General features: G+C 42.5%; 2 protein-coding genes across 15 annotated transcripts in view; one reads left to right on the forward strand and one right to left on the reverse strand.

Moving 5' to 3' along the window:
- The first annotated feature begins 99 nt into the window (after positions 1–99).
- LOC112255819 (rho guanine nucleotide exchange factor 33) lies at positions 100–23745 on the forward strand. Of its 3 annotated transcripts, none has more exons than XM_024428658.2 (15): positions 100–262; positions 1173–1216; positions 3488–3652; positions 4755–4876; positions 4966–5099; positions 5413–5535; positions 11689–11815; positions 14873–15005; positions 18606–18713; positions 19198–19293; positions 21402–21586; positions 21888–21983; positions 22072–22879; positions 23136–23272; positions 23462–23745. In XM_024428658.2, the coding sequence occupies exons 1-15, from the start codon at positions 241–243 to the stop codon at positions 23583–23585; spliced, it is 2424 nt and encodes an 807-aa protein (XP_024284426.2). In that variant the 5' UTR covers positions 100–240; the 3' UTR covers positions 23586–23745. The 3 variants fall into 3 exon arrangements, with proteins under 3 accessions (XP_024284426.2, XP_024284432.2, XP_024284439.2); XM_024428664.2 differs by having other exon boundaries at positions 22093–22879; XM_024428671.2 differs by having other exon boundaries at positions 21402–21550.
- An 840-nt stretch (positions 23746–24585) lies between these two features.
- Positions 24586–27406, reverse strand: part of LOC112255843 (mitogen-activated protein kinase kinase kinase kinase 3) — a 63276-nt gene continuing 60455 nt past the window's right edge. For 8 of the 12 annotated variants that reach the window (XM_042324768.1, XM_024428677.2, XM_042324780.1 and 5 more), the window contains one exon: positions 24586–27159. In XM_042324768.1, the coding sequence (XP_042180702.1) occupies positions 26979–27159 (181 nt within the window). In that variant the 3' untranslated portion in view covers positions 24586–26978. The remainder of the gene's footprint in view (positions 27160–27406) is intronic. The other 4 variants (XM_042324807.1, XM_042324789.1, XM_042324813.1 and 1 more) reach the window with 2 other exon arrangements.

A 27406-nucleotide genomic window follows, 5' to 3' on the forward strand; every position in this document is an offset into this window, starting at 1 on the left:
AAAAGCCCTCAAGCTCTACCCCTCTCTTCCATCTCTCTCCCTCTCTCTGTCTGTCCTCTCCCACCATCATTCCACTTACTGTACACAAGGGCCCTTTTTGTGTGGAGGATCATCAGACTCACATGGTTTAGAGCGAGGGTTCGGCAGGACAGTGTTCAGAGGAGGACAGAACAGAGGAGTGCCTTGAACACTAAAACTACACAACCCTGTTTGTGGTCTAGGTAGGTGGGCACAGGAACTATGGAAAACAGCAAGACAGAAGGTAAATTCTGGTTCTATAATCAAGATGGTGATGGTTGTATGTTTTTATGATTTGTTGGTAGTCACATGGTTTATAGAGATGCTACAGTAAAGAAAAATAATTGTATTGTTGATGTGGAATATCTTTGGTGTGCTGTGTAACAGATTGTTTTATGTGTTTGAACTGGTTACATGGACAAATACGCTTTTTATGAAACCTGTTGTTGGTGGACAGTTATTGGAAAAATATTGAAACAAAGTTGGTATGCTTGAATTTCTCATTCAATGTTCTTTGGCATTACATGACTATCTGACTATCCAATGTCTTAAGAACTGGTTAAGTGGCAAAACTCTGACGCATGATACAACCATTGGAAGACTTCAAATTTGGTCCAAATTAGTTGTCTTTGAATGATCTTTTACATTGTTATTTTTTCAGGAAATTTGCTATACATGTATTCCTGTTCAGAATATGTCATTCCAGCACAAGCTCAAATGCATAATGTATGATAAGCAGACATTTAAAATGACCTTTAAATGCTGCTCGCTGATTGGACATTTGGCATTTGAACAGAAACAGATTGAGTTCAGTAGGGTATTTCCACTATGGTACAACTGTTTGATGACACAAGCCTTGTCTACCTTAACATTACATGTAGAATTTCAGTGTTTGGGTAACTTGTAAGGGTTTACTCTTACATTATTTACTGTGCATAGGCTGCAAAATGAGACATTGTGTTGGACATCCCACATGACTATATGATTTGTCTTTATCATAGTCTATTTTGTTCTGTATCTCCAAATAATGGTTTGTGTATAATTGGGAGCTGTGTCTGAGTAACTGAGGATTTTCTCCATAGTGATGTGTGAGTGACAGGGAGCTAGAGTAAATCCATATTGATGTGTGATTAACTGATGGCCTTGACTTCTAGAACAAAACCAGGAAATGGAAGAGGCCAACCTAGAGATTTTTCAGGTAACCAGCTCTATAGTCAGTCCCTTTGCAAGAGACACACTGCCAGAGAAATGGGAATAGCCTCGGCTACGGCCTGTCTCTAATCTTATTATATGTAAATGCATGTCAATGGACTGGTATACAGTATGTTCTAACAAAATGCTACAGATATGTAAAATATCGTAACAGTACTGGACAGCTGTAAGGTACAATATAATACACAGACGTGGTTGCACTGCTGTAAGGTACAATATAATACACAGACGTTGTTGCAATGCTGTAAGGTACAATATAATACACAGACGTTGTTGCACTGCTGTAAGGTACAATATAATACACAGAGGTTGTTGCACTGCTGTAAGGTACAATATAATACACAGACGTGGTTGCACTGCTGTAAGGTACAATATAATACACAGACGTTGTTGCACTGCTGTAAGGTACAATATAATACACAGACGTTGTTGCACTGCTGTAAGGTACAATATAATACACAGACGTGGTTGCACTGCTGTAAGGTACAATATAATACACAGACGTGGTTGCACTGCTGTAAGGTACAATATAATACACAGACGTTGTTGCACTGCTGTAAGGTACAATATAATACACAGACGTGGTTGCACTGCTGTAAGGTACAATATAATACACAGACGTGGTTGCACTGCTGTAAGGTACAATATAATACACAGACGTGGTTGCACTGCTGTAAGGTACAATATAATACACAGACGTTGTTGCACTGCTGTAAGGTACAATATAATACACAGACGTGGTTGCACTGCTGTAAGGTACAATATAATACACAGACGTGGTTGCACTGCTGTAAGGTACAATATAATACACAGACGTTGTTGCACTGCTGTAAGGTACAATATAATACACAGACATTGTTGCACTGCTGTAAGGTACAATATAATACACAGACGTTGTTGCACTGCTGTAAGGTACAATATAATACACAGAGGTTGTTGCACTGCTGTAAGGTACAATATAATACACAGACGTGGTTGCACTGCTGTAAGGTACAATATAATACACAGACGTTGTTGCACTGCTGTAAGGTACAATATAATACACAGACGTTGTTGCACTGCTGTAAGGTACAATATAATACACAGACATTGTTGCACTGCTGTAAGGTACAATATAATACACAGACGTTGTTGCAATGCTGTAAGGTACAATATAATACACCGACGTTGTTGCACTGCTGTAAGGTACAATATAATACACAGACGTTGTTGCACTGCTGTAAGGTACAATATAATACACAGACGTTGTTGCACTGCTGTAAGGTACAATATAATACACAGACGTTGTTGCACTGCTGTAAGGTACTGTATGTGCTGCGTATGTACTGTATCGTTATGCTCTCTAAAGTAGTGAGCAGGGGCAGGGTATTGCACAGCAACACAGAGATAACATCTGTACATCTGTAAAGAAGGGCAGCTGCCCTAATGAATCTGTAGCCTGATGGCTTTCACATGACCGTATCCACAGAGTAGAGGAGTGAAGAGAAGATGACTGGGGCTGGCAGCAGCCTGAACCCCTGTCTGTTCACATGAGCTCATTCACTTATCTCTGCAGACTAAATTCAATAACCCAACATCCTAAGAACGGCAGCTACACCAAAGGAGAGAAAAAAGGGAATCACTGCTGGCATATAACAGAAGGGGAAAAAGAGAAATTGGGACACTCCAAACGACAACAACAATGAAAAAGATAGCGGGGATAATGTGACTCAGTGGGGAGCGTTGTAGGAAACAAACCCTGTGGCAAAATGAGCTGTGACCTAGCTGACCTCTGATACACTCTTAGAAAAGGCTTTTTGGGCTGTCCCCATACGAGAACCCTCTAGAGCGTTGGGCCAGTAACCGAAAGATCGCTAGTTCTAATCCCCAAGCCGACATGGTAAAAAAAACTGTCCATGTGCCCTTGAGCAAGGCACTTAACCCTATTTGCTCCAGGGATGCTGTTGATCATTTCAGATCCTGGCCGTGACTCCATTCTCCGAGGGTGTCTCAGGGAAAAAAATATTTCAGATTCATGCATGCGTATTAATACACACTTGTACATGTGTAAAGTAGGACAAATATAAGCACCCACAAAAGTATTACTACTATGGTTAAAACAGCTACGTCATTTAGTCACCCACACATATGGAACCAATGTAGCATTTCACAGTTATGTTCTGGACATTTTGGAGCCATTAGCAATGTCACAAAAAATCATATCACTGTAGTAATGGTTGTTACATCCTGACTGCTAACGTCTGACCTGGTGCTCCAGCTGCAGTCCTTGGTGGCAGAGCTGCGTACGTTGCTACAGGGGGTGTTACAGGACATGGCTGCGCTGCAGCAGAGGGACAGCAGTCTGGAAGAGAGGGCTCAGGCACACCAGAGAGACCTGGATGATAGGATCATGGGTATCAGGAACTCGCTCAACACGTTTAAGGTACCGTAATCCCCACATGACTTGACGGATCCTCACTGATATCTGAAACCAAAAATGTGCCTGTTTGTCATTCTGCTCATACCATACAAGTGGACTACAGTAAAACCAGTAACAGTTTCTAGCAATTCAAGCAGGATGCTTAACACACACAAAAAAAGTGTTGCAGTATGTAGCTATCTGGTACATGGTACATGTGAATGTACATTGTGAATGTAGCTAGATATCATAGTGATGTGATTGTGCTATACACAGTGGCCAATTTATTAGATACACCCATTTACTACCGGGTCAGACCCCCTTTGCCTCCAGAACAACCTGAATTCTTTGGGGCATGGAAACATTGCTCAATTGGTATCAAGGGACCTAACGTGTGCCAGGAAAACATTCCCCACACCATTACACCACCGCCACCAGCCTGTACTGTTGACACCAGGCAGGCTGGGGCAATGGACTCATGCTGCTTATGCCAAATCCTGAATCTGCCATCAGCATGACGCAACAGGAACCAGGATTTGTCGGACCAGGCAATGTTTTTCCACTCTTCAATTATCCAATGTTGGTTATCACGTGCCCACTGGAGCCACTTCTTCTTGTTTTTAGCTGATGGGAGTGGAACCCGGTGTTGTCATCTGTTGAAATAGCACATCCGTGACATTGATCGATGAGTTGTGCATTTCGGAGATGCCATACTGCGCATCACTTGCATGATTCTTGCCATTCCCCTTTGACCTCTCTTATCAATGAGCTGTTTTCGCTCACAGGACCGCATCTGAATGGATGTTTTTTGTTTGTTGTGCCAATCTTGGTAAACCCTAGATACTGTCGTGCATGAAAAGCCCAGGAGGCCGGCCGTTTCTGAGATACTGGAACCGGCGCGCCTGGCACCGACAATCATACCACGTGAAAAAGTCGAGAGTTCACTCATTTTGCCCATTCTAACATTCAATTGAACAGTAACTAAATGTTTTGATGCCTGTCTGCCTGATTTATATAGCAAGCCAAAGCCATGTGACTCACTGACTGTAGGAGCGAAACCATTTTCGTGAACGGGGTGGTGTACCTAATAAACTGGCCACTGAGTGTATGTCCTGGTTGTGTTTAGGAAGACCTGAGCAGTGCTCTAACCCAGATCAAAGAGGTTAGCAGCAGACAGAAAGAGCTACAGGATGGCCTGGAGTTCCTCCAATCAGAGAACAGCAGAGAGATCCGGCCCGTTCAACAGAGGTGTGTGACACACACGTAGCATGCACAAACATTCACACACATACTTTCTTCACCTGAAATGAACTCACCATTCCCCTTGGTTTTGTCAGAAAAAGCTCCAAAGGGGACTGCCATGGGGAGGGGCATGAGTGTTTCTCCAACCAGACAGAGCTCAACGTCATCCAGCATTACTTCGCCAGCCTGCCCAGCATCTCTCCACACAGGAGCATAGCCTCGACACAGAGTGAGTTATATCTCTGAGGGACAGACAGAATCCATAGCAGATCCTGTATGTGTGTCATCGATGTACTGACTAGCTGGTCCTTACCCATTGGGCACAGACGTCAATTCAACATTTATTCCACGTTGGAAAACATTGCTTCAACCACTGTGTGCCCTGTGGGTTAGGGTTAACCATTGAACATACTTGCTTTAGCTGAATCAAATACCCGGCGGCTGTATAGGGATGTTACAGCACATGAAATCAATCAGAGAAAGCGGAATCGCATTAACAATGCTTGTGTTTTCTCCCTGTGTATGTACTGTGTGTGGTGCAGCCTCTAACTCAGAGCAGGAGGCAGCCAGTGGCCTGCCCCAGATGGGTCAGTCTATGTCTCCAGTGTGGACAGAATCGAAAGAGAGCCGGAACGACACGGATGCACAGAGTGCCTCAGAAAACAGTGAGGCACATCACCACTGACGTTACACACAGTGACTTATTCCCTTGTTACATTTCAGAGCCCTACATTAAATGATTTTGTAGTCTATAGACTTATTCCCATTTAATAGGTCACAGCTGTGTAAAAAGCACACTTATTTTTATTAACCTTCATTTCCAGTGGTGGCCTGAGAACAACAATTCAAACAATGTAAGCCACACATTCAGGAATGATCACTACAAAATTACACTTACAACATTTCAAATACATTACATTCAAAAAGGGTAGTAAAAACTAATATATACAATCAATCAATCAATATACTATATATATATATTATCAGAGCCCTAAATTCCCCTTTTGGGACCAAAAAATCTAGTTTTAAAGTGAACTGTGGGGCATAGTAACTGAAAGCAGTCTTCCCTAACGCAGAGGAGATCAGTGGAACCTCTAGTACCAACCAGTCTTCAGAACGAGTATCATACTTACTCGATTTCCAGTTTAAAAGTAAAGTGAGGTAGTATGGGAGTTTATGGAGAAGTGCTTTATATACGAATCATGGCCAATGTTGGGCCCTTCTGCTAGTCAGAGACAGCCAGCCAACAGAACTACAGTATATACAGTTGAACCAGTTCAGTTGAACCAGTTCAACCAGCCTGGTCTCACAGACTAGAGGTAACATAGTACATGTAAATCTGGGACACTGAAATGACATTTGGTATGGTTACATAAAACAGATTCGGTCAGGGTGGATGGTTGGGCATATAACACAAACATCTAGTAATCTAGCAAAGGCTAATTAGCAACTTTTCAACTACTTACTTATTTATTATAATGTAATAGGAATTGAAATTCGTAACATATCAAAAGAAATATGCGATGGACAGCCACAAATGAAAACAGTTGAAGTCGGAAGTTTACATACATCTTAGCCAAATACATTTAAACTCCGTTTTCACAATTCCTGACATTTAATCCAAGTAAAAATCCCCTGTCTTAGGTCAGTTTGGATCATCACTTTATTTTAAGAATGTGAAATGTCAGAATAATAGTAGAGAGAATGATTTATTTCCACTTTCCCAGTGGGACAGAAGTTTACATACACTCAAGTAGTATTTAGTAGCATTGCCTTTAATTGATTAACTTGGGTCAAACGTTTTGGTTAGCCTTCCACAAGCTTCCCACAATAAGTTGGGTGAATTTTGGCCCATTCCTCCTGACAGAGCTGGTGTAACTGAGTCAGGTTTGTAGGCCTCCTTGCTCGCACATGCTTTTTCAGTTCTGCCCACAAATTTTCTATAGGATTGAGATCAGGGCTTTGTGATGGCCACTCCAATATCTTGACTTTGTTGTCCTTTAGCCATTTTGCCACAACTTTGGAAGAATTCTTGGGGTCATTGTCCATTTGGAAGACCAATAAGCTTTAACTTCCTGACTGATGTCTTGAGATGTTGCTTCAATATATCCACATCATTTTACTGCCTCATGATGCCATATATTTTGTGAAGTGCACCAGTCCCTCCTGCTGCAAAGCACACCCCAAAACATGATGAAACCACCAACATGCTTAACAATTGGGATGGTGTTCTTCGGCTTGCAAGTTTCCCACTTTTTCCTCCAAACATAACGATGGTCATTGTGGCCAAACAGTTCTATTTTTGTTTCATCAGACCAGAGGACATTTCTCCAAAATGTACGATCTTTGTCCCCATGTGCAGTTGCAAACCGTAGTCGGGCATTTTTATGTCAGTTTCGGAGCAGCGGCTTCTTCCTTGCTGAGCGGCCTTTCAGGTTATGTCGATATAGGACATGTTTTACTTTGGATATAGATAATTTTGTTCCTGTCTCCTCCAGCATCTTCACAAGGTCCTTTGCTGTTGTTCTGGAATTGATTTGCACTTTTCGCACCAAAGTACATTCATCTCTAGGACGCATCTCCTTCCTGAGCTGCGTGGTCCCATGGAGTTTATATTTGTGTACTATTGTTTGTACAGATGAACATGGTGTCTTCAGGCATTTGGAAATTGCTCCCAAGGATGAACCAGACTTGTGGAGGTCTACAATTTTTTTTCTGAGGTCTTGGCTTTTTTCTTTTGATTTTCCCATGTTGTCAAGCAAAGAGGCACTGAGTTTGAAGGTAGGCCTTGAAATACATCCACAGTTACACCTCCAATTGACTCAAATGATGTCAATTAGCCTATCAGACGCTTCTAAAGCCATGACATAACTTTCTGGAATTTTCCAAGCTGTTTAAAGACACAGCCAACTTAGTGTATGTAAACTTCTGACCCACTGGAATTGTGATCAAATCAAATCAAAGTCTATTTGTCACGTGCACCGAATACAACAGGTGTAGATCTTACAGTGAAATGCTTACTTACAGGCTCTAACCAACAGTACAAAGAAGGTATTAGGTGAACAATAGGTAAGTAAAGAAATAAAAACAACAGTAAAAAGACAGTGAAAAATAACAGTAGCGAGGCTATAAAAGTAGCGAGGCTATATACAGACACTGGTTAGTCGGGCTGATTGAGGTAGTATGTACATGTAGATATGGTTAAAGTGACTATGCATATATGATGAACAGAGAGTAGCAGTAGCATAAAAGAGGGGTTGGTGGGTGGTGGGTGGCGGGTGGCGGGACACAATGCAGATAGCCCGGTTAGCCAATGTGTGGGAGCACTGGTTGGTTGGGCCAATTGAGGTAGTATGTGATAAAGAATATGTGATATATGATAAAGAAAGAGTAGCAGCAGCGTAAAAGAGAGGTTGGGGTATGGGCACACAAATCAAATAGTCATTTGATTACCTGTTCAGGAGTCTTATGGCTTGGGGGTAAAAACTGTTGAGGAGCCTTTTTGTCCTAGACTTGGCACTCCGGTACCGCTTGCCATGCGGTAGTAGAGAGAACTGTCTATGACTGGGGTGGCTGGGGTCTTTGACAATTTTTAGGGCCTTCCTCTGACAATGCCTGGTGTAGAGGTCCTGGATGGCAGGCAGCTTAGCCCCAGTGATGTACTGGGCCATACTAACTACCCTCTGTAGTGCCCTGCGGTCAGAGGCCGAGCAATTGCCGTACCAGGCAGTGATGCAAGCAGTCAGGATACCTCTCGATGTTGCGGCTGTAGAACATTTTGAGGATCTCAGGACCCATGCCAAGGACCCATGCCAAATATTTTTTGTTTCCTGAGGGGGAATAGGCTTTGTCGTGCCCTCTTCACGACTGTCTTGGTGTGTTTGGACCATTCTAGTTTGTTGGTGATGAGGACACCAAGGAACTTGAAGCTCTCAACCTGCTCCACTACAGCCCCGGGGTGTGCTCGGTCCTCCTTTTCCTGTAGTCCACAATCATCTCCTTAGTCTTGGTTACGTTGAGGGATAGGTTGCCATTCTTGCACCACCCGGCCAGGTCTTTGACCTCCTCCCTGTAGGCTGTCTCGTTGTTGTCGGTTGTGTCATCTGCAAACTCAATGATGGTGTTGGAGTCGTGCCTGGCCATGCAGTCGTGGGTCAACAAGGAGTGCAGGAGGGGACTGAGCACGCACCCCTGGGGGGCTCCCAGAGAATAAGTGTGGCAGATGTGTTGCTACCTACTCTCACCACCCGGGGGCGGCCTGTCAGGAAGTCCAGGATCTAGTTGCAGAGGGAGGTGTTTAGTCCCAAGATCCTTAGCTTAGTGATGAGCTTTGAGGGTACTATGGTATTGAACGCTGAGCTATAGTCAATGAATAGAATTCTCACATAGGTGTTCCTTTTGTCCAGGTGGGAAAGGGCAGTGTGGAGTGCAATAGCGATTGCATCATCTGTGGATCAAATCAAGTCAAATCAAATCAAATGTTATTTGTCACATACACATGGTTAGCAGATGTTAATGCGAGTGTAGCGAAATGCTTGTGCTTCTAGTTCCGACAATGCAGTAATAACCAACAAGTAATCTAACTAACAATTCCACAACTACTGTCTTATACACAGTGTAAGGGGATAAAGAATATGTACATAAGGATATATGAATGAGTGATGGTACAGAGCAGCATAGGCAAGATACAGTAGATGGTATCGAGTACAATATATACATATGAGATGAGTATGTAAACAAAGTGGCATAGTTAAAGTGGCTAGAGATACATGTATTACATAAGGATGCAGTCGATGATATAGAGTACAGTATATACGTATGCATATGAGATGAATAATGTAGGGTAAGTAACATTATATAAGGTAGCATTGTTTAAAGTGGCTAGGGATATATTTACATCATTTCCCATCAATTCCCATTATTAAAGTGGCTGGAGTTGAGTCAGTGTCAGTGTCAGTGTGTTGGCAGCAGCCACTCAATGTTAGTGGTGGCTGTTTAACAGTCTGATGGCCTTGAGATAGAAGCTGTTTTTCAGTCTCTCGGTCCCAGCTTTGATGCACCTGTACTGACCTCGCCTTCGGATGATAGCGGGGTGAACAGGCAGTGGCTCGGGTGGTTGATGTCCTTGATGATCTTTATGGCCTTCCTGTAATATCGGGTGGTGTAGGTGTCCTGGAGGGCAGGTAGTTTGCCCCCGGTGATGCATTGTGCAGACCTCACTACCCTCTGGAGAGCCTTACGGTTGTGGGCGGAGCAGTTGCCGTACCAGGCGGTGATGCAGCCCGCCAGGATGCTCTCGATTGTGCATCTGTAGAAGTTTGTGAGTGCTTTTGGTGACAAGCCGAATTTCTTCAGCCTCCTGAGGTTGAAGAGGCGCTGCTGCGCCTTCTTCACGATGCTGTCTGTGTGAGTGGACCAATTCAGTTTGTCTGTGATGTGTATGCCGAGGAACTTAAAACTTGCTACCCTCTCCACTACTGTTCCATCGATGTGGATCGGGGGGTGTTCCCTCTGCTGTTTCCTGAAGTCCACAATCATCTCCTTAGTTTTGTTGACGTTGAGTGTGAGGTTATTTTCCTGACACCACACTCCGAGGGCCTTCACCTCCTCCCTGTAGGCCATCTCGTCGTTGTTGGTAATCAAGCCTACCACTGTTGTGTCGTCCGCAAACTTGATGATTGAGTTGGAGGCGTGCGTGGCCACGCAGTCGTGGGTGAACAGGGAGTACAGGAGATGGCTCAGAACGCACCCTTGTGGGGCCCCAGTGTTGAGGATCAGCGGGGAGGAGATGTTGTTGCCTACCCTCACCACCTGGGTGCGGCCCGTCAGGAAGTCCAGTACCCAGTTGCACAGGGCGGGGTCGAGACCCAGGGTCTCGAGCTTGATGACGAGCTTGGAGGGTACTATGGTGTTGAATGCCGAGCTGTAGTCGATGAACAGCATTCTCACATAGGTATTCCTCTTGTCCAGATGGGTTAGGGCAGTGTGCAGTGTGGTTGAGATTGCATCGTCTGTGGACCTATTTGGGCGGTAAGCAAATTGGAGTGGGTCTAGGGTGTCAGGTAGGGTGGAGGTGATATGGTCCTTGACTAGTCTCTCAAAGCACTTCATGATGACGGAAGTGAGTGCTACGGGGCGGTAGTCGTTTAGCTCAGTTACCTTAGCTTTCTTGGGAACAGGAACAATGGTGGCCCTCTTGAAGCATGTGGGAACAGCAGACTGGTATAGGGATTGATTGAATATGTCCGTAAACACACCGGCCAGCTGGTCTGCGCATGCTCTGAGGGCGCGGCTGGGGATGCCGTCTGGGTCTGCTTAGGCGCTATGCATATTGGAATGGGTCCAGGGTTTCTAGGATAATGGTGTTGATGTGAGCCATTACCAGCCTTTCAAAGCACTTCATGGCTATGGACATGAGTGCTACGCGTCTGTAGTCATTTAGGCAGGTTGCCTTTGTTTTCTTGGGCACAGGGACTATGGTGGAAGAGGATTACAGTGAATACACTGATATAGTGAATTTTAAGTGAAATAATCTGTCTGTTAACAATTGTTGGAAAACTGACTTGTGTCATGCACAAAGTAGATGTCCTAATCGACTTTCCAAAACTATAGTTTGTTAACAATAAATTTGTGCAGTGGTTGAAAAACAAGTTTTAATGACTCCAACCTAAGTGTATGTAAACTGAGTGTATGACTCCAACCTAAGTGTATGTAAACTTCAACTGAGAGTCAGTGTGTTGCTTCTTTTGCACGTTGTGTGTGTGTGTGTGTGTGTGTGTGTGTGTGTGTGTGTGTGTGTGTGTGTGTGTGTGTGCCAGATAAGAGGCAGATGGCTGCCCTGGAGCTGTTGGAGTCAGAGAGGGTGTATGTGTCGTACCTGTCTCTCCTGCTGAAAGCCAACATCACCTTCAACACCACAGAGGACCTCCACACCAAAGACAAACGGTACTGTACCACTGACGTTATTATTTACACATTTATGTGAGATGTACAGTGCCTTGCAAAAGTATTCATCCCCCTTGGCATTTTTCCTATTTTGTTTTATTACAACTTGTAATTTAAATAGATTTTTATTTGGATTTCATGTAATGGACATACACAAAATAATCCAAATTGGTAAAGTGAAATTTTAAAAATAACCAACAAATTATCCAAAATAAAAAACGGAAAAGTGGTGCATGCATATGCATTCACCCCCTTTCCTGTGAAGCCCCTAAATAAGATCTGGTGCAAGCAATTACAGTGGGGCAAAAAAGTATTTAGTCAGCCGCCAATTGTGCAAGTTCTCCCACTTAAAAAGATGAGAGAGGCCTGTAATTTTCATCATTGGTACACTTCAACTATGACAGACAAAATGAGAAAAAAAAAATCCAGAAAATCACATTGTAGGATTTTTAATGAATGAATTTGCAAATTATGGTGGAAAATAAGTATTTGGTCAATAACAAAAGTTTATCTCAATACTTTATTATATTAAGGCAACCATAGACATAAAAACACCTAGACTAGGAAAACCCCATAAACATACAAAACTCCTAGACAATACAAAACTACACAAACCACCCTTGTCACACCCTGACCTAACCAAATAATAAAGAAAACAAAGATAACTAAGGTCAGGGCATGACATGTGGAGAAGTACAGGTCAGGGTTGGGTTCTAAAAAAAATATCAGAAACTTTGAACATCCCACAGAGCACCATTAAATCCATGATTAAAAAATGGAAAGAATATGGCACAAAAACAAACCTTCAAAGAGAGGGCTGCCCACCAAAACTCATGGACCAGGCAAGGAGGGCATTAATCAGAGAGGCAACAAAGAGACCAACGATAACCCTGAAGGAGCTGCAAAGCTCCACAGCGGAGATTGGAGTATCTGTCCATAGGACCACTTAAGCCATACACTCCACAGATCAGGGTGTTACGGAAGAGAGGCCAGAAAAAAATAAGCAAACACGTTTGGTGTTCACCAAAATGCATATGGGAGACTCCCAAAACACATGGAAGAAGGTACTCTGGTCAGATGAGACTAAAATGTAGATTTTTGGCCATCAAGGAAAACGCTATGTCTGGCACAAACCCAATACCTGTCATCCCCCCGAGAACACCATTCCCACAGTGAAGCATGGTGGTGGCAGCATCATGCTGTGGTGATGTTTTTCATCGGCAGGAACTGGGAAACTCGCACTGGGCCAGTGCTTTAAGGTTCAGGGTTAGGGTTTAATAGTGCACTATGACTCGTTGAAGCAAATTACATTTTAACTGTTGTTCTCAACATTGACCTTGGTAGAACCCTTAGGTTCGGGTTGATAAACAACGAATGATAGATTACTGCTGCAAAATATAAAATACTGCTATTACTGTCAGCATGCTATTACTGTCAACATGCTATGACTGTCAGCATGCTATTACTGTCAGCATGCTATTACTGTCAACATGCTATTACTGTCAGCATGCGATTACTGTCAGCATGCTATGACTGTCAACATGCTATTACTGTCAACATGCTATTACTGTCAGCATGCTATTACTGTCAGCATGCTATTACTCTCAGCATGCTATTACTGTCAGCATGCTATTACTGTCAACATGCTATGACTGTCAACATACTATTACTGTCAACATGCTATGACTGTCAACATGCTAGTACTGTCAGCATGCTATTACTGTCAGCATGCTATGACTGTCAGCATGCTATGACTGTCAGCATGCTATGACTGTCAACATGCTATGACTGTCAGCATGCTATGACTGTCAGCATGCTATTACTGTCAACATGCTATGACTGTCAGCATGCTATGACTGTCAACATGCTATTACTGTCAGCATGCTATGACTGTCAGCATGCTATTACTGTCAGCATGCTATTACTGTCAGCATGCTATGACTGTCAGCATGCTATTACTGTCAGCATGCTATTACTGTCAACATGCTATTACTGTCAGCATGCTATTACTGTCAGCATGCTATGACTGTCAACATGCTATTACTGTCAGCATGCTATTACTGTCAGCATGCTATTACTGTCAACATGCTATTACTGTCAGCATGCTATTACTGTCAGCATGCTATGACTGTCAACATGCTATTACTGTCAACATGCTATTACTGTCAACATGCTATGACTGTCAACATGCTATTACTGTCAGCATGCTATGACTGTCAGCATGCTATGACTGTCAACATGCTATTACTGTCAGCATGCTATTACTGTCAGCATGCTATGACTGTCAGCATGCTATTACTGTCAACATGCTATTACTGTCAGCATGCTATTACTGTCAGCATGCTATTACTGTCCGCATGCTATTACTGTCAACATGCTATTACTGTCAACATGCTATTACTGTCAGCATGCTATTACTGTCAGCATGCTATGACTGTCAACATGCTATTACTGTCAGCATGCTATTACTGTCAGCATGCTATGACTGTCAACATGCTATTACTGTCAACATGCTATTACTGTCAGCATGCTATGACTGTCAACATGCTATGACTGTCAACATGCTATTACTGTCAACATGCTATTACTGTCAGCATGCTATGACTGTCAACATGCTATTACTGTCAGCATGCTATTACTGTCAGCATGCTATGACTGTCAACATGCTATTACTGTCAACATGTTATGACTGTCAGCATGCTATTACTGTCAGCATGCTATGACTGTTACTTACCGTGCAATTACTATTACTAGCCTACTCCCATTATTATAATAACAACTTTCACTGGTCCATTTACCTCAGTATTCTGTCTGCTAACACCATCATGTTTAAATGCATCTTCCAATTCCATCATTTCAATTCTGTCGTCTCCTTTGTCTCTTTCTGTAGTTAAATGCATCTGTTTCACTCTCTCTTTCATCCATCCAGCCTTCATATCTTTTCACATTTCTCCAGTTCTGTTTGAGCTTTTATCAACCACTCTTCTGAACCTCTCTCTCCTCACAGTGTAATGTGGTGTGATGTGTTTTATATCCTTCTCCTTTGTCTCTCTCCAGGCCATTCCCTAGTTCTCTACGTTTCCTCATCCAGCAACACCTGGAGCTGCTTCACACCCTGCAGGAGAGGGTGCTCAAGCGCCAGTGGCAGGGCATCATGGGAGATGTATTCATGAGGCTCACCAGCAAAGAGGTATTCATTTTTTCACAGTCACCAATGACCCATGAAGTCATGGAAAGGAGCCTTCAAGGGTTTAACCCGGACCAGGTAAACTGACCTAGAGAAACTCAGGGCTCTACTCTAGTGATTGTGCCACAGTTTGGCTGCAAACCACATTACCCCTCACATACAGTATCCAGTCTATTAGGTGCTTATTGTATTAGGACCAATGTGATTTAAGCGGGTGGGACTGATTGAACGAGGGAAATTAATTGATTGGTGCCGTTAGCAGTTAGGGCCCCCAGAGGAGACTGTCCAGGGGAAAGGCTGTGACTCAGACCTGGCGCTAGGATAAAGTGACTAAGGGGGGCAGTTGAATTCGGTGAGGCCGCACAATTTTGGGGGGTTCTTGCATTGGAATTATATTGAATTCTGCTTATGTCACACTAAACATAAAGTGCCAAGACTCTAAACATTCAAATGCCAAGACTCTGAGACTATTGATTGAGTGCTTGAGTGGCAGGTTTGGCGCTTAATCTGTAGCCTATCACCCCTGCACTGTATCAGCACAATGGACAGGGCCTTACACACTAAAGTACGTTTCAAACTCATTCCACGGAGGGCCGAGCATCTGTGGGTTTTCGCTCCTCTCTTGCACTTGGTTTATGAATTAAGGTCACTAATTAGTAAGGAACTCCCCTCAACGGTTGTCTAGTTTTAAATTGAAAGGAAACACTACACACTTGCAGACACTTGGCCCTCCGAGGAATGAGTTTGACATCACTGCACTCAAGCAAGTACATATTGGTAATGAATACAAGCTACAAGACAGATAAGGTAATTCACCTATTACAAACAGCCTATGTGAATGCAGCCGTACACACAGCTGTCTTACCAAAATAATGCAAACTAAATGCTGAAAATAGTAGCCTAGTCATTCATGCATGAAAACAAAAATACTGAATAGCAGTTTGCCTTAGAATACCGACAACTGTGAATGCAAACCAAATAAAACAGCGGTGCCAAGTAGTAGCGGTGCCAAAATATCAGATCAAAAAGGCATGACAATCTATATTTAGGCTAGTTACATTAACAGTAAACAAACACAGTAAACAAAAGGTGAATGGAGATCCAAATAACCAAAACATAGTCTACAGTCTACTACAGTGAGATACAGCCTGGCTTGACAAACAAATAAGCCTACAGGCCCGCTTCAAACATGGAAAACCATGTCGCTCATGAGTACAGCAACACATTGTTATATGGCACAATACACTTCTGTAATTCAAATTTGACCCAAGTAATCAATTAAGCAATGCTAGCCTACCTTAAACATGTTTCCAATACATACAGTTCCATTTACAACCATGGAAACCAATAGGCTACCAAGAAATCCATAATAGAATGTATCTATTTCTATGTTGAAACATACCGATATGTAGCAATACCCAGGGGCATCATTCAGCAGTAACCAAGTATTCCAGCCCTCCCAAGGGTGGCAGGTAGCCTAGTGGTCAAGATTGTCGTGCCAGTAACCAAAAGGTCACTGGTTCGAATCCCTGAGCTGGCAGGGTGGAGAAATCTGCAGTTCTGCTACGTGTTTCTAGGTTTTGTAGTGAGGTAGATAAGCGTTTCCAATGACATCATCAACCAATAAGTAGGCAATAATTGGTTAAAATCACACAATGCACACCAATGATGTCAAAACACAGAAACACACAGTTTTCACATATATTGATGTTGGGGTCATGCTGGAGATGATGAATATGAAGTTGAAATATAAAAAATGTCCCTTTAACCCCCAACAACAACTGCTACCCTGGCGGCCGATGACAATTAAGGCAGCCCCCGCACCTCTCTGATTCAGAGGGGTTGGGTTAAATATGGAAGACACATTTAGGTTGAATGCATTCAGCTGTGCAACTGACTAGTATCCCCTTTCCCTTTCTCATCACTGCTGAGCTTGGCGGCCTCGGTGGTTTGATGCTGCTGCTGCTCATTGCTGTCTTTCTCCTTCTTTGTTTGTGTACTTTGGCAAAGCCAATTTCTGATATCCATCGTGGCAGATTAGCTGGTTTGGCTAATAACACTAATGCTTTTTTTACAGCTAACTAGCTAAGAAGCTATCTAAACTCTGTTGTGGTGGGGCGTGAGGCAGAGATAAGTGAAGCAGCTTAAACTTTACCCCGCCCTTATAAATCGAAATCAAATGTTACACATTTTTCACTTAGCCTACCTCGGATGAGAAGTGTTTTTTCCCGGATTTTGTGCCTATTTAATCATTTGTACTTTTTTGCCATTTTAATGTAGGGACATTAAACTAAAACTGAGGGGTCACAAGTTTCAACTAACGGGTCTAAGCCCCCTTTTTTTCCCATCGTGGAACCGTGCCCACTGTGACACAGTGCATCTCCTCACCAATTACACCATCACATGTTGAGTCCTTAAAATGAATCACAAGATCACATCTGACACTCAGGAGAGACATGGGGATTGGGGAGAGAGGATAGATTTAGTCTCTGTCTATGTTCCAGATCATTTCTCTGTTTGTCTACACTCTAGTCTAGACTATGACTCTATCTACTAAGTTTCAATGACTGACTGACTGTGTCTGTCTGTCTGTAATTAACCATCTTGTCTGTCTGTCTACACTCTAGTCTAGACTATGACCCTATCTACTGAGTTTCAATGACTAACTGACTGACTGTGTCTGTCTGTCTACACTCTAGTCTAGACTATGACCCTATCTACTGAGTTTCAATGACTGACTGACTGACTGTGTCTGTCTGTCTGTAATTATCCATCTTGTCTGTCTGTCTACACTCTACTCTAGACTATGACCCTATCTACAGTGCCTTGCAAAAGTATTCCCCTCCCTTGGGGGTTAAGCACGCTCAAGTTTTCAGTTTTTTTGTCTTATCTCTTGTTCGTTTCACAATAAAATATATTTTGCATCTTCAAAGTGGTAGGCATGTTGTGTAAATCCAATGATAAACCCCCCAAAAATCCATTTTAATTCCAGGTTGTAAGGCAACAAAATAGGAAAAATGCCAAAGGGGTGAATAATTTCACAAGCCACTGTATTGAGTTTCAATTGCTGACTGACTGACTGTGACTGTCTGTCTATCTACACTCTATGACCCTATCTACTGAGTTTCAGTGACTGGCTGAATGTCTGTCTATCTACACTCTATGACCCTATCTACTGAGTTTCAGTGACTGGCTGAATGTCTGTCTATCTACACTCTATGACCCTATCTACTGAGTTTCAGTGACAGACAGACATTCAGCCAGTCACTGAAACTCAGTAGATAGGGTCATAGAGTGTAGATAGACAGACATTCAGCCAATCTACACTCTATGACCCTATCTACTGAGTTTCAGTGACTGACTGTCTGTCTACACTCTATGACCCTATCTACTGAGTTTCAGTGACTGACTGTCTGTCTACACTCTATGACCCTATCTACTGAGTTTCAGTGACTGACTGCCTGTCTACACTCTATGACCCTATCTACTGAGTTTCAGTGACTGACTGTCTGTCTACACTCTATGACCCTATCTACTGAGTTTCAGTGACTGGCTGAATGTCTGCCTGTGTTTCTAATTCTCCATCTTGTCTGTCTTCAACAGAGTGATTTCCTGGACTTCTATGTGTCGTATCTGAAGGAGCTGCCTGAATGTCTGTCTGTGGTCAACATGTTGACCACCACATCACTAAAAGCAGCCGGCCTGTTTGAGGTAAACAAAGCACGCTGAACAACCAGGCAGTATTGACCGCAATCATGGCCATGGGAAGATGTTTTGGGTTGGGGGTGTTTTAGCTTGGGGGTGTTTTGGCTTGGGGGTGTTTTAGCTTGGGTTACTCCAGGAGTAATAAAGGCCTAGTGTTTTTATTTGTATTTATTTCATATGCAACACCCTCAGTATGTCCACAATCACTGCATAGAGCGACCCACAGAGAACAACTCACAGTAGTGCAGTTATCCAGAAAGAAAGGGTTATTTCAGGAAATCCTGTTACGAATGATCGTTTAGTAAATCTCTGACATTTCGATGAACAAAGAGCACATGATGAGCATACCTGAGTGAAGTTTTTTTTTATGACATCTTATCCCCAGTCTTTATTACTCTGTAAACTTTTCCGACAATTGATTTCACATGACTTCTGTGTAGACTTGTGTCAACTGACTGTCTCTTCTCTGATTGACTGTCTGATGTTCCAGGGTGACATCAACGGGGACGAGACGACACGCCCCTCTCTCCACACTCTGCTTCTCCAGCCAGTGCAAAGGATCCCTATGTACCTTCAGCTGCTGCAGGTCAGACTCCATGACACTCACATCTGATACATACAGTACACCACCAACACAACATAGGTATTTAGAAAAGAGAGTCGTCACCATCATAGTATGTTATCTCTAATCAGAGTGGTGGTGACTCTATAAACTGCTCAGGTTAGTGCCAGGTTCACATCCCAGCTAGCACATTTGATTGGTTGGAAGTTGTGGATATGTATGTTTTTTTCATATTGGTTGTGGAACAAAGCTATATGTTTCCTGAGAACAGAAGTAAACATTTGGCTGTTCTGGTAATGTACATTTTTAGGTTGCAGGGAGGTTCTGAGAAAGTTTCACTCCGGTTCCCTGAAAATGTAGGTTTTATTACCACTCTGTTAATGGACATTATAGATTATCTGAAGGTAATTAAATAACTTAAAACTTTCCCTGAATGTATCCATAAGACTTTTAATAACACTGCTAGCTTATTTTGGGTTCACCTTTTTTGAACGCCAAGCACAGATACAATAGGGTACATGGAAATGAATTTGCCTAGGCATTAATCATGCAAACAGTTATTTTCTTATTGTGACCAGTGGTGGAAAAACTATCCAATTGTCATACTTGAATAAAAATAAAGATACCTGAACAAAAAATGACTCAAGTAAAAGTGAAAGTCACCCAGTAAAATACTACTTGAGTAAAAGTCTAAAGTATTTGGTTTTACATGTTCTTACGTATTAAAAGTTACTGTAATTGCTAAAATATACTTAAGTATAGATTTTTTTACAGATAGCACAGGAATATTCCAACACTCAGGCATAATTTACAAACAAAGCATGTGTGTTTAGTGATTCTGCCAGATCAGAGGCCGTATGGATGACCAGGGATGTTCTCTTGATAACTGCGTGAATTGGACCATTTTCCTGTCCTGCTAAGCATTCAAAACGTAACCAGTACTTTTGGGTGTCAAGGAAAATGTATGGAGTTAAAGTACATCGTTTTCTTTCGGAATATAGTGAAGTAAAAGTAGTCAAAAATATAAATAGTAAAATACAGATTCCTCACAAAACTACTTAAGTAGTACTTTAAAGTAGTTTTACACCACTGATTGTGACATGGCATCAGAAAGATTCAAACCTATGATCTTCTGTTCTCTATCCCTTCTGTTCTCTATCCCTTCTGTTCTCTATCCCTTCTGTTCTCCATCCCTAGTCCACTGAGCCACCAGGATGAAGCTAGCTGTTTTTTTCCGCATACATAGCTGTTCATTTTAGTCTGTTCAACCAACCAGGAAACAAGCACTCATTAAGATCAAGTTTCACCAATTAGTGGGTGCAGCCAACACACATGAACACACCTAACAAGATAGAGGATCGAGAGAGTTTTCCTGACCCTGAGAATGGAATGGAAATGTTTTTAAATAAAATCATACATTTTTTCTGAACGTTACTAAAGTTTTCTTCATGTTCTTAGACCAGAATGTTTTTAAATAAAATTCTTAGAACGTTTTCTGAACATTAAACATTTTCTTGTGGTTTTTCTGGAACATTTTCTTCATGTTCAGAGAATGGAATTTAGTTAATTGATGTCAATATGTAGAATTTAACATTTTTGAACTGTCCCAGAATATTACCAAGAACTGACATAAAAGAGAACCATACATTCACTTAAGTTACATTTATTTTGTATTTTTTTAGAACATTCCCAGAATGTAGTAAAAATATGACATTAAATAGAACCTAATGGGAACTTGTGTGGAATGTTCTGTGGAAGTACTGAAATTCCTACAGAAGAACATTGTTTCGTTTGCGGAACTATTTGAGAACATTACCGATATCAAACCAGTTGGAGAACATTCCTAGAACATGACCAGAAATGAAATGAAATGTAACCATGTTTGAACTTTTAGGAAACATTGTGTTAAAGTAATTAAATACCAAGAAAATTGTTTTTTTTTTCCTTAAAAATGTGCTGAGAATATTCAAAAGCCAAGCAACTATCCTGCACTATTTACAGAAAGTTGTGGGAACGTTGTATGCAAAATAACCACACTTTCACCAAGCTTTAAGAAACATATGTTTCTCAGAACGTTATGTGCTAGCTGGGATAAGTCAATAGCATCCCTATGTGGCCTGTTTTGGTTTCAGACTCTGTTGAAGCAGACGGATGCAGAGCACCCTGACTACTACCTGCTGCTGGTGTGTATCCAGCAGGTCAGAGCCTTCACCACCCAGTACGCCCAACTACTGCAGCACAACAAAGAGCTGCTTCTGCACAACCGCAAAGAGCTCAAGAGGTCAGCTTCTGATCCAGGCTCAGATTTGGTGTTTTGGTAAGATTGTGCAGATGGGGACAGGATTCAGATGGACTGGTCTGAGGACAATGAACTGTGATGATATACCTTACAGACATTCTCCTGTGAATATGACCAAATAAAGAACTCTTTGTGAGGCTAATGCCACGTTCACGTGCTACTCGGAACTAGGAAACTCTGAAATGTCCAACTTGCTAACTGGTCGAACGCGGCACATGTATAACTACAACCAGATAGCAAGTCGAAAATGTCAGTTTCCTAGTTCCAACTATCATGTGAACGAAGCACAAATATAGTTCCAACCTTGTTCTTGTTGCAGGTCAACTATGAAGCAGTTCTTCAAAAATGTGGACTGTGGTAACGTTATGCAAGCCAATGAGATGGGCTCCCCTTACCCCACCAGCAATGCAATACTGTGAGTTATGTTCTGACTACACTCAGCCATTAATATTAGCAGTCAGTCATTAATGCATTGATTAACTAACTCTCTGTCCCGCTGACAGCCTCTCCCTCTCCCCTCACAGAGAGCATGGCAACCAGGTGAAACGCAGCAAGCAGAGGCACCTGGAGCAGATCCAGTCTAGACGCTTCCTGGACTGGGAGAGCGAGGCTCACCACTCCGACTCCCCCATCCCATTTTTCTCCCCTGACACCAACCCTCGCCTCAAACCCCCAGGCCTGCAAAGTATCCCTGAGATGGGGTCATCAGAGCAGCTGCCCGGCAAACGGCTGACCCCGGGCTCAACCCTGTCCGATGCTCAAGGTGAGTTCCTTCGCCCTGGGGACCCTCCAGGCTTGGAGGGGCTGTATGAGGATGCGGACTCGTCCCTCCACAACGTGTCCCTGTTCGACCACTACTCCAGTGCTTCGTCCGACTCTAGTATCGACATCGCCTTTGTGCGCTGCCCTAAGAGCCATCAGGCTGTTCGTGAGGTCTACAACAGAGGGGGCAGCCGGGGGAGCAGGTACAAGCTGCCTGGCCGGGGTTGCGTGTTGCCAGACGAGGCCCAAATGATACAAGCTCACCACCACCGCCCCCTGCAGGCCGCTCAGTGTAAGAGCAAATCCCTGAACGGGTTGCAGCTGGACAGCACTGTGAGTGGGGACAGTGGCCCCGGACATCTGTCTGACCACTTGAGGGACCACCAACATGCCAAGCTAGAGAGGCAGTCCAGTAATAAATATCACCCACGCAGCAGCAAGGGCCAGAGCAGCAACAACAGCCCCATCAGCCCCCCGCAGCACAAAGCAGAGCCAGAAAGACAGAGAGCAGCCACTGACAAGGAGCTGCATAACAACAACCACAACAAGGTGGGCATCAGGGAGTGGCTGGATGGAGCCCACAGTTAACAAGCAGTGGGGTTGAGTTTATGAGAAGCCCTAAGACTGTTGTTCATTTTTAGATGGAAAAGGGGTGGGTCAGCCATAGAAATAAATGTGAGTGCTATGCACTGCTGAAAGGTGTGTGTGTCAATTTGGGGCCTATTTGTGACTAGTATGTACTATGTGTGTGATATTGTTATAGACCTCTGGGTGTCTGTATAACAAATATAACTCCTTTATGTAGGACTCTGGGAGCCCACCCTGGGGGGAGGAGCCAAGATGGAAGGCTGAAGCGAATTACCACACCCCCTTCAGTGAGAGGAGCCGGAAACAGGAGAAGGGAGGCTTCCGTAGCTCCTTTAAGAAACTCTTCAAGAAAAAGTAAGATACACTGTATCTGCTGACCAAAATGTCACTTATCAGCAGCACTTTACACCACGATTCATTGGAAGTTGAATAAACAATGTTAGTCAAATACATGATGGAATGACTCAAGTAATGCTGTATGGGGTATCAAGTTTTTTCAGACTATTAGCGTTGCAGTAACCTCATATATACTGTGTCCTCTAGGTCAGGGGGAGGAGAGAAAGACAAGGACAAAGAGAAGACAGACAGCCAGAACTCTAGTGATCACGAGGCAGGCAAGACCCCAAGAGTCACCCACCTAGGCATCGAACGTGGGACTGCCGTGTGAAGTGTGACTAGAGCGTCACCAGCAGAGAAACACATTGCTCTGAGAAAGGCTTCAAATAGGTGCCAGTGAAATTCTAGGGGTATATAGAGTGTACAAAGCATTAGGAACACCTGCTCTTTCCATGACAGACTGAGCAGGTGATGGCTATGATCCCTTATTGATGTCACTTGTTAAATCCACTTCAGTGTAGATGAAAGGGAGGAGACAGGTTAAATAAGGATTTTTAAGCCTTGAGACATGGATTGTGTATGTGTGCCATTCAGAGAGTGAATGGGCAAGACAAAAGATCTAAGTGCCTTTGAATGGAGTATGGTAGTAGGTGCCAGGCGCTGAACTGCAGCGCTGCTGGGTTTTTCACACCCAAGTTTCCCATGTGTATCAATAATGGTCCACCACCCAAAAGACATCCACTGTGGGAAACATTGGAGTCAACCTGGGCCAGCATCCCTGTGGAATGCTTCGAGCCCATGCCCTGACAAATTAGGGCAAAATGGGGCCCACCCAATATTAAGGTGTTCCTAATGTTTTGTACACTGTGTACAGTGCAATACAATCTATGTATATAAAACATGCTGGAAGACCAACAGACATTGACCTACTGTAAAAATGCTGTATAGGTTTCTTCATTTTTAAGTTAGTAGTTTCCAATTTGTGATCTCTTCAATATCCATGGAGAAAATATATTTTGCATACAGTATACTCATTAACATAAAAAAAATGTGCCATCAAGAAAATCTCTATCCCCAAATCAAAATAGAATGTAAATTGTGACCAGACTTAAATTAAACAATAAGTCTGTTGTAATCAATATTTGTTATACCTCGTCATAACCAAAGAATGTCTGAAAACGATCACACAAATTAGTGGCTGCTTAACAGTTCTTCCCTTTGAAAAATGTGCAACTTATCTACAAAGCTAGCAAACTAGACAATGTGAAACTTATTCAACATTTATTTTGCATTTCAATCAATATTTCTCTACGACAAACAGACACACAAGCTTCAGTTCCTTCTTTTAATGTGTTAACTTGTTTCATAAATCTGTTACACATTTGAAACAAAATATAGGCAATTATACAGTATGTAAAACCAACAGATTTTATTTTACACTATATACAATATATAATGTGCATTGCAATATGAAAATGGTAATGCGCCAGAAAGGAAGTTAGTCCATAATCATTACACATTCCTACTGTGTAAATTAAAACCAACATGAATCTTGTGTTTTTACTGACTTTTTTCCTCTTCTACACAACTCGTTTCCTTTTGTTCAACATTGCACGAGGTAGAGACACCGCACTAATTTTGGCCATTAATCGAGAACACATTTTGGCATTACATTACAAAAAAAATGTAACATTCATATTTTTACTTTTTACATCTTCACTGAGTCCAACAGTAAGGAATGTGTTTTGTCCATTTGACTATAGTGTATATGATCGATATTACCATTGAGAATTACATGATGAAATGGTGGTGATCAAAACAGTACCGCTAGAGTCCGTTTAAGTTTGACCTTTGACATTTCTCCCTCCACAGTCTCATTATGGTATTTCAGTAATGTTCAGTGAGTGTTCCATAATAATTCTACCTATGCTAATGCAACCCCTGTGTCACAGCTTGTGAGAACATATGTATGTATACTTAAAGTTTACAAGCACATATACAGTTACATACAACGGCACTTTTCTTTTCTTCAAATACCTTTTTGTGCAAATTTTAACACCAGTGATCCCACAGTATTAAAAAAAGCATACAACTTAGCTGGGAAGTAAGCCTGCAATTAAAACAGTTTGAAATGTTCATCTCATAGAGTTATAAATGGAAGCTAAGAATGAAATGTTTGATCTCCCATTAGATATTTCTCAAAGCGAACTACAAAGGGAGTTCCCACATTTGGGATGATGATGCGTGCAGAATGACATTACCAGTAAGTGGTACTTCCTTTCTGCTCAGACTTAGCCAAACCTCAGAGGGGATCAAATCCTGTCCCTTGTCACATGATTAGAGAACAAGAAGTCATTTTTAGTGCTCAAACTGACCCCCTAAACCACCCTTTTAAATCTTTACAGTCTCCATACCGGTACAGAACACCTATCTACATGACCAGTCTTTAGTTTACAACCCTGGAGTAGCCAGGGTCCCTTTCTGCAAAAAAAATACTACATTTATATTTACAATTAAATAGAGGTCAATTAAGCACTTGTGTGGTATGGGCTAAGATGCTAGCAGTGGTGGCAACACTTAATTCTAAAATGAAATCATATAGAAGTCATCCAGTTCTTTGTTATATGCCACAATAAATATAGGTGTTAAAAGGAAGTAAGAGGCAATTTGGAAGTGGACCCTTGAAGGATCAGTCTCCTGTGAAGCTAAAGCAGTAGTCTGTCTGTAGTGTCTTGTGTAACCAAGATGCTGTGTGGTGTGATCAGTAGCTGTTCTCGTGTCCAGCCAGGATGTAGAGGTTGCTGGCTGCTGTGGGGTTGTCGGTCGGCCTGCTTTCCAGCACCACCACTCTGAAACACAGGTTCAGTTCAGACTCACACTGTGAAAATATATGTCCCAGAGGGGACCAGGAGGATTACAAATGTAAGCCTCACAAACAGAAAATGCATTTTCACACACCAACAGACTCCAACACCCCCCCACATGCACAATCCCAAATCCTACCAATAGACTACTCAAGCACCATAGGTAAAGTCCATCATGTTAAGGTCAAAGTGCTGTAACAGAGTAGTCACTGACCCAAGAAAAAAGTAAGCTTGCCAAGCATCCATTCCAACTCTATGAATAAGAAACCCTGACACTTCCATGCACTGGCCACCAGAGTACCCTTTCCGCAATCATAGGTTTACTCCCAGTAGGTGGTGTTACCAGAGTAACCCAGCAGGGGGAAACATTGAGGGAGATGTGTTAAAGTAACTGTCCAGTGAAAATCAAACTTTTAAAAGTTCATATTCTGTTAACTGATACCCAAACAATGTTGTTGAATCATCCTGTTCTCATTTGTGCCAAAGCATAACTTGGAGAGAAAACCCCCACAAAAAAACACATACAGTACAGGTCAAATGCTTGCCATTTCCTCAGAGGATGAGCTGGCCAATCTGTGGTCTACCTGCATGAATATTTTTAACGACTGGTATACCGCCACATTATTTTGCTGTTGGGGTACACACACACACACCATTCCAACACAGAGAAGCTGCTTTTTAATATACTCTATTAAAACATTTTGGAAGGACTATTTCACTCATATTGTAATGAATTATAGGTCATATTTAATACATTCTGGAAACAGTGGACAGTTACTTTAAAGTGTGTTAAAAACAAAAAGATGTCATCAAACTCCAAACCAATAGGTTCAGACAAAATTGGAACATTAGAGTCCCAGTTACCCCCTCACACACACACACACACACACAGATGGGATGAAATCCAGGGTCCCCACAGGGGACATCCATGGATCAGAAAGCTTGTAGGCTAGGTGAGGCCTGGAGTGACCCGGGGAGCAGTGAGTATACCTGGGCAGACTGGCGGCTCCCTCCTGCCCTGAACTGTCGTGCTGAGAGTTTCTTCATTCACAAAATCAAACAAGCCATTAAGGAGACAAGCAAGCATAAAACCAACAACTAACACCAGAGAATTCAGGCAATCAGGATTCTATACTACTGCAGTAGATCGTTAGAAAACAAACCGGGCATCACGACGACACCCATGTTAATATCATTGCCAGTGTAAAAATGAGTGGGAGTGTGTGTGTAAGTCTATCTTGAGACAGGTGTGTCATATAAGGTGACCTTGAGCATCATGGACCCCCTT

This window comes from Oncorhynchus tshawytscha, linkage group LG01 (genome assembly GCF_018296145.1).
Source record: "Oncorhynchus tshawytscha isolate Ot180627B linkage group LG01, Otsh_v2.0, whole genome shotgun sequence".
Classification (NCBI taxonomy): Eukaryota; Metazoa; Chordata; class Actinopteri; order Salmoniformes; family Salmonidae; genus Oncorhynchus; species Oncorhynchus tshawytscha.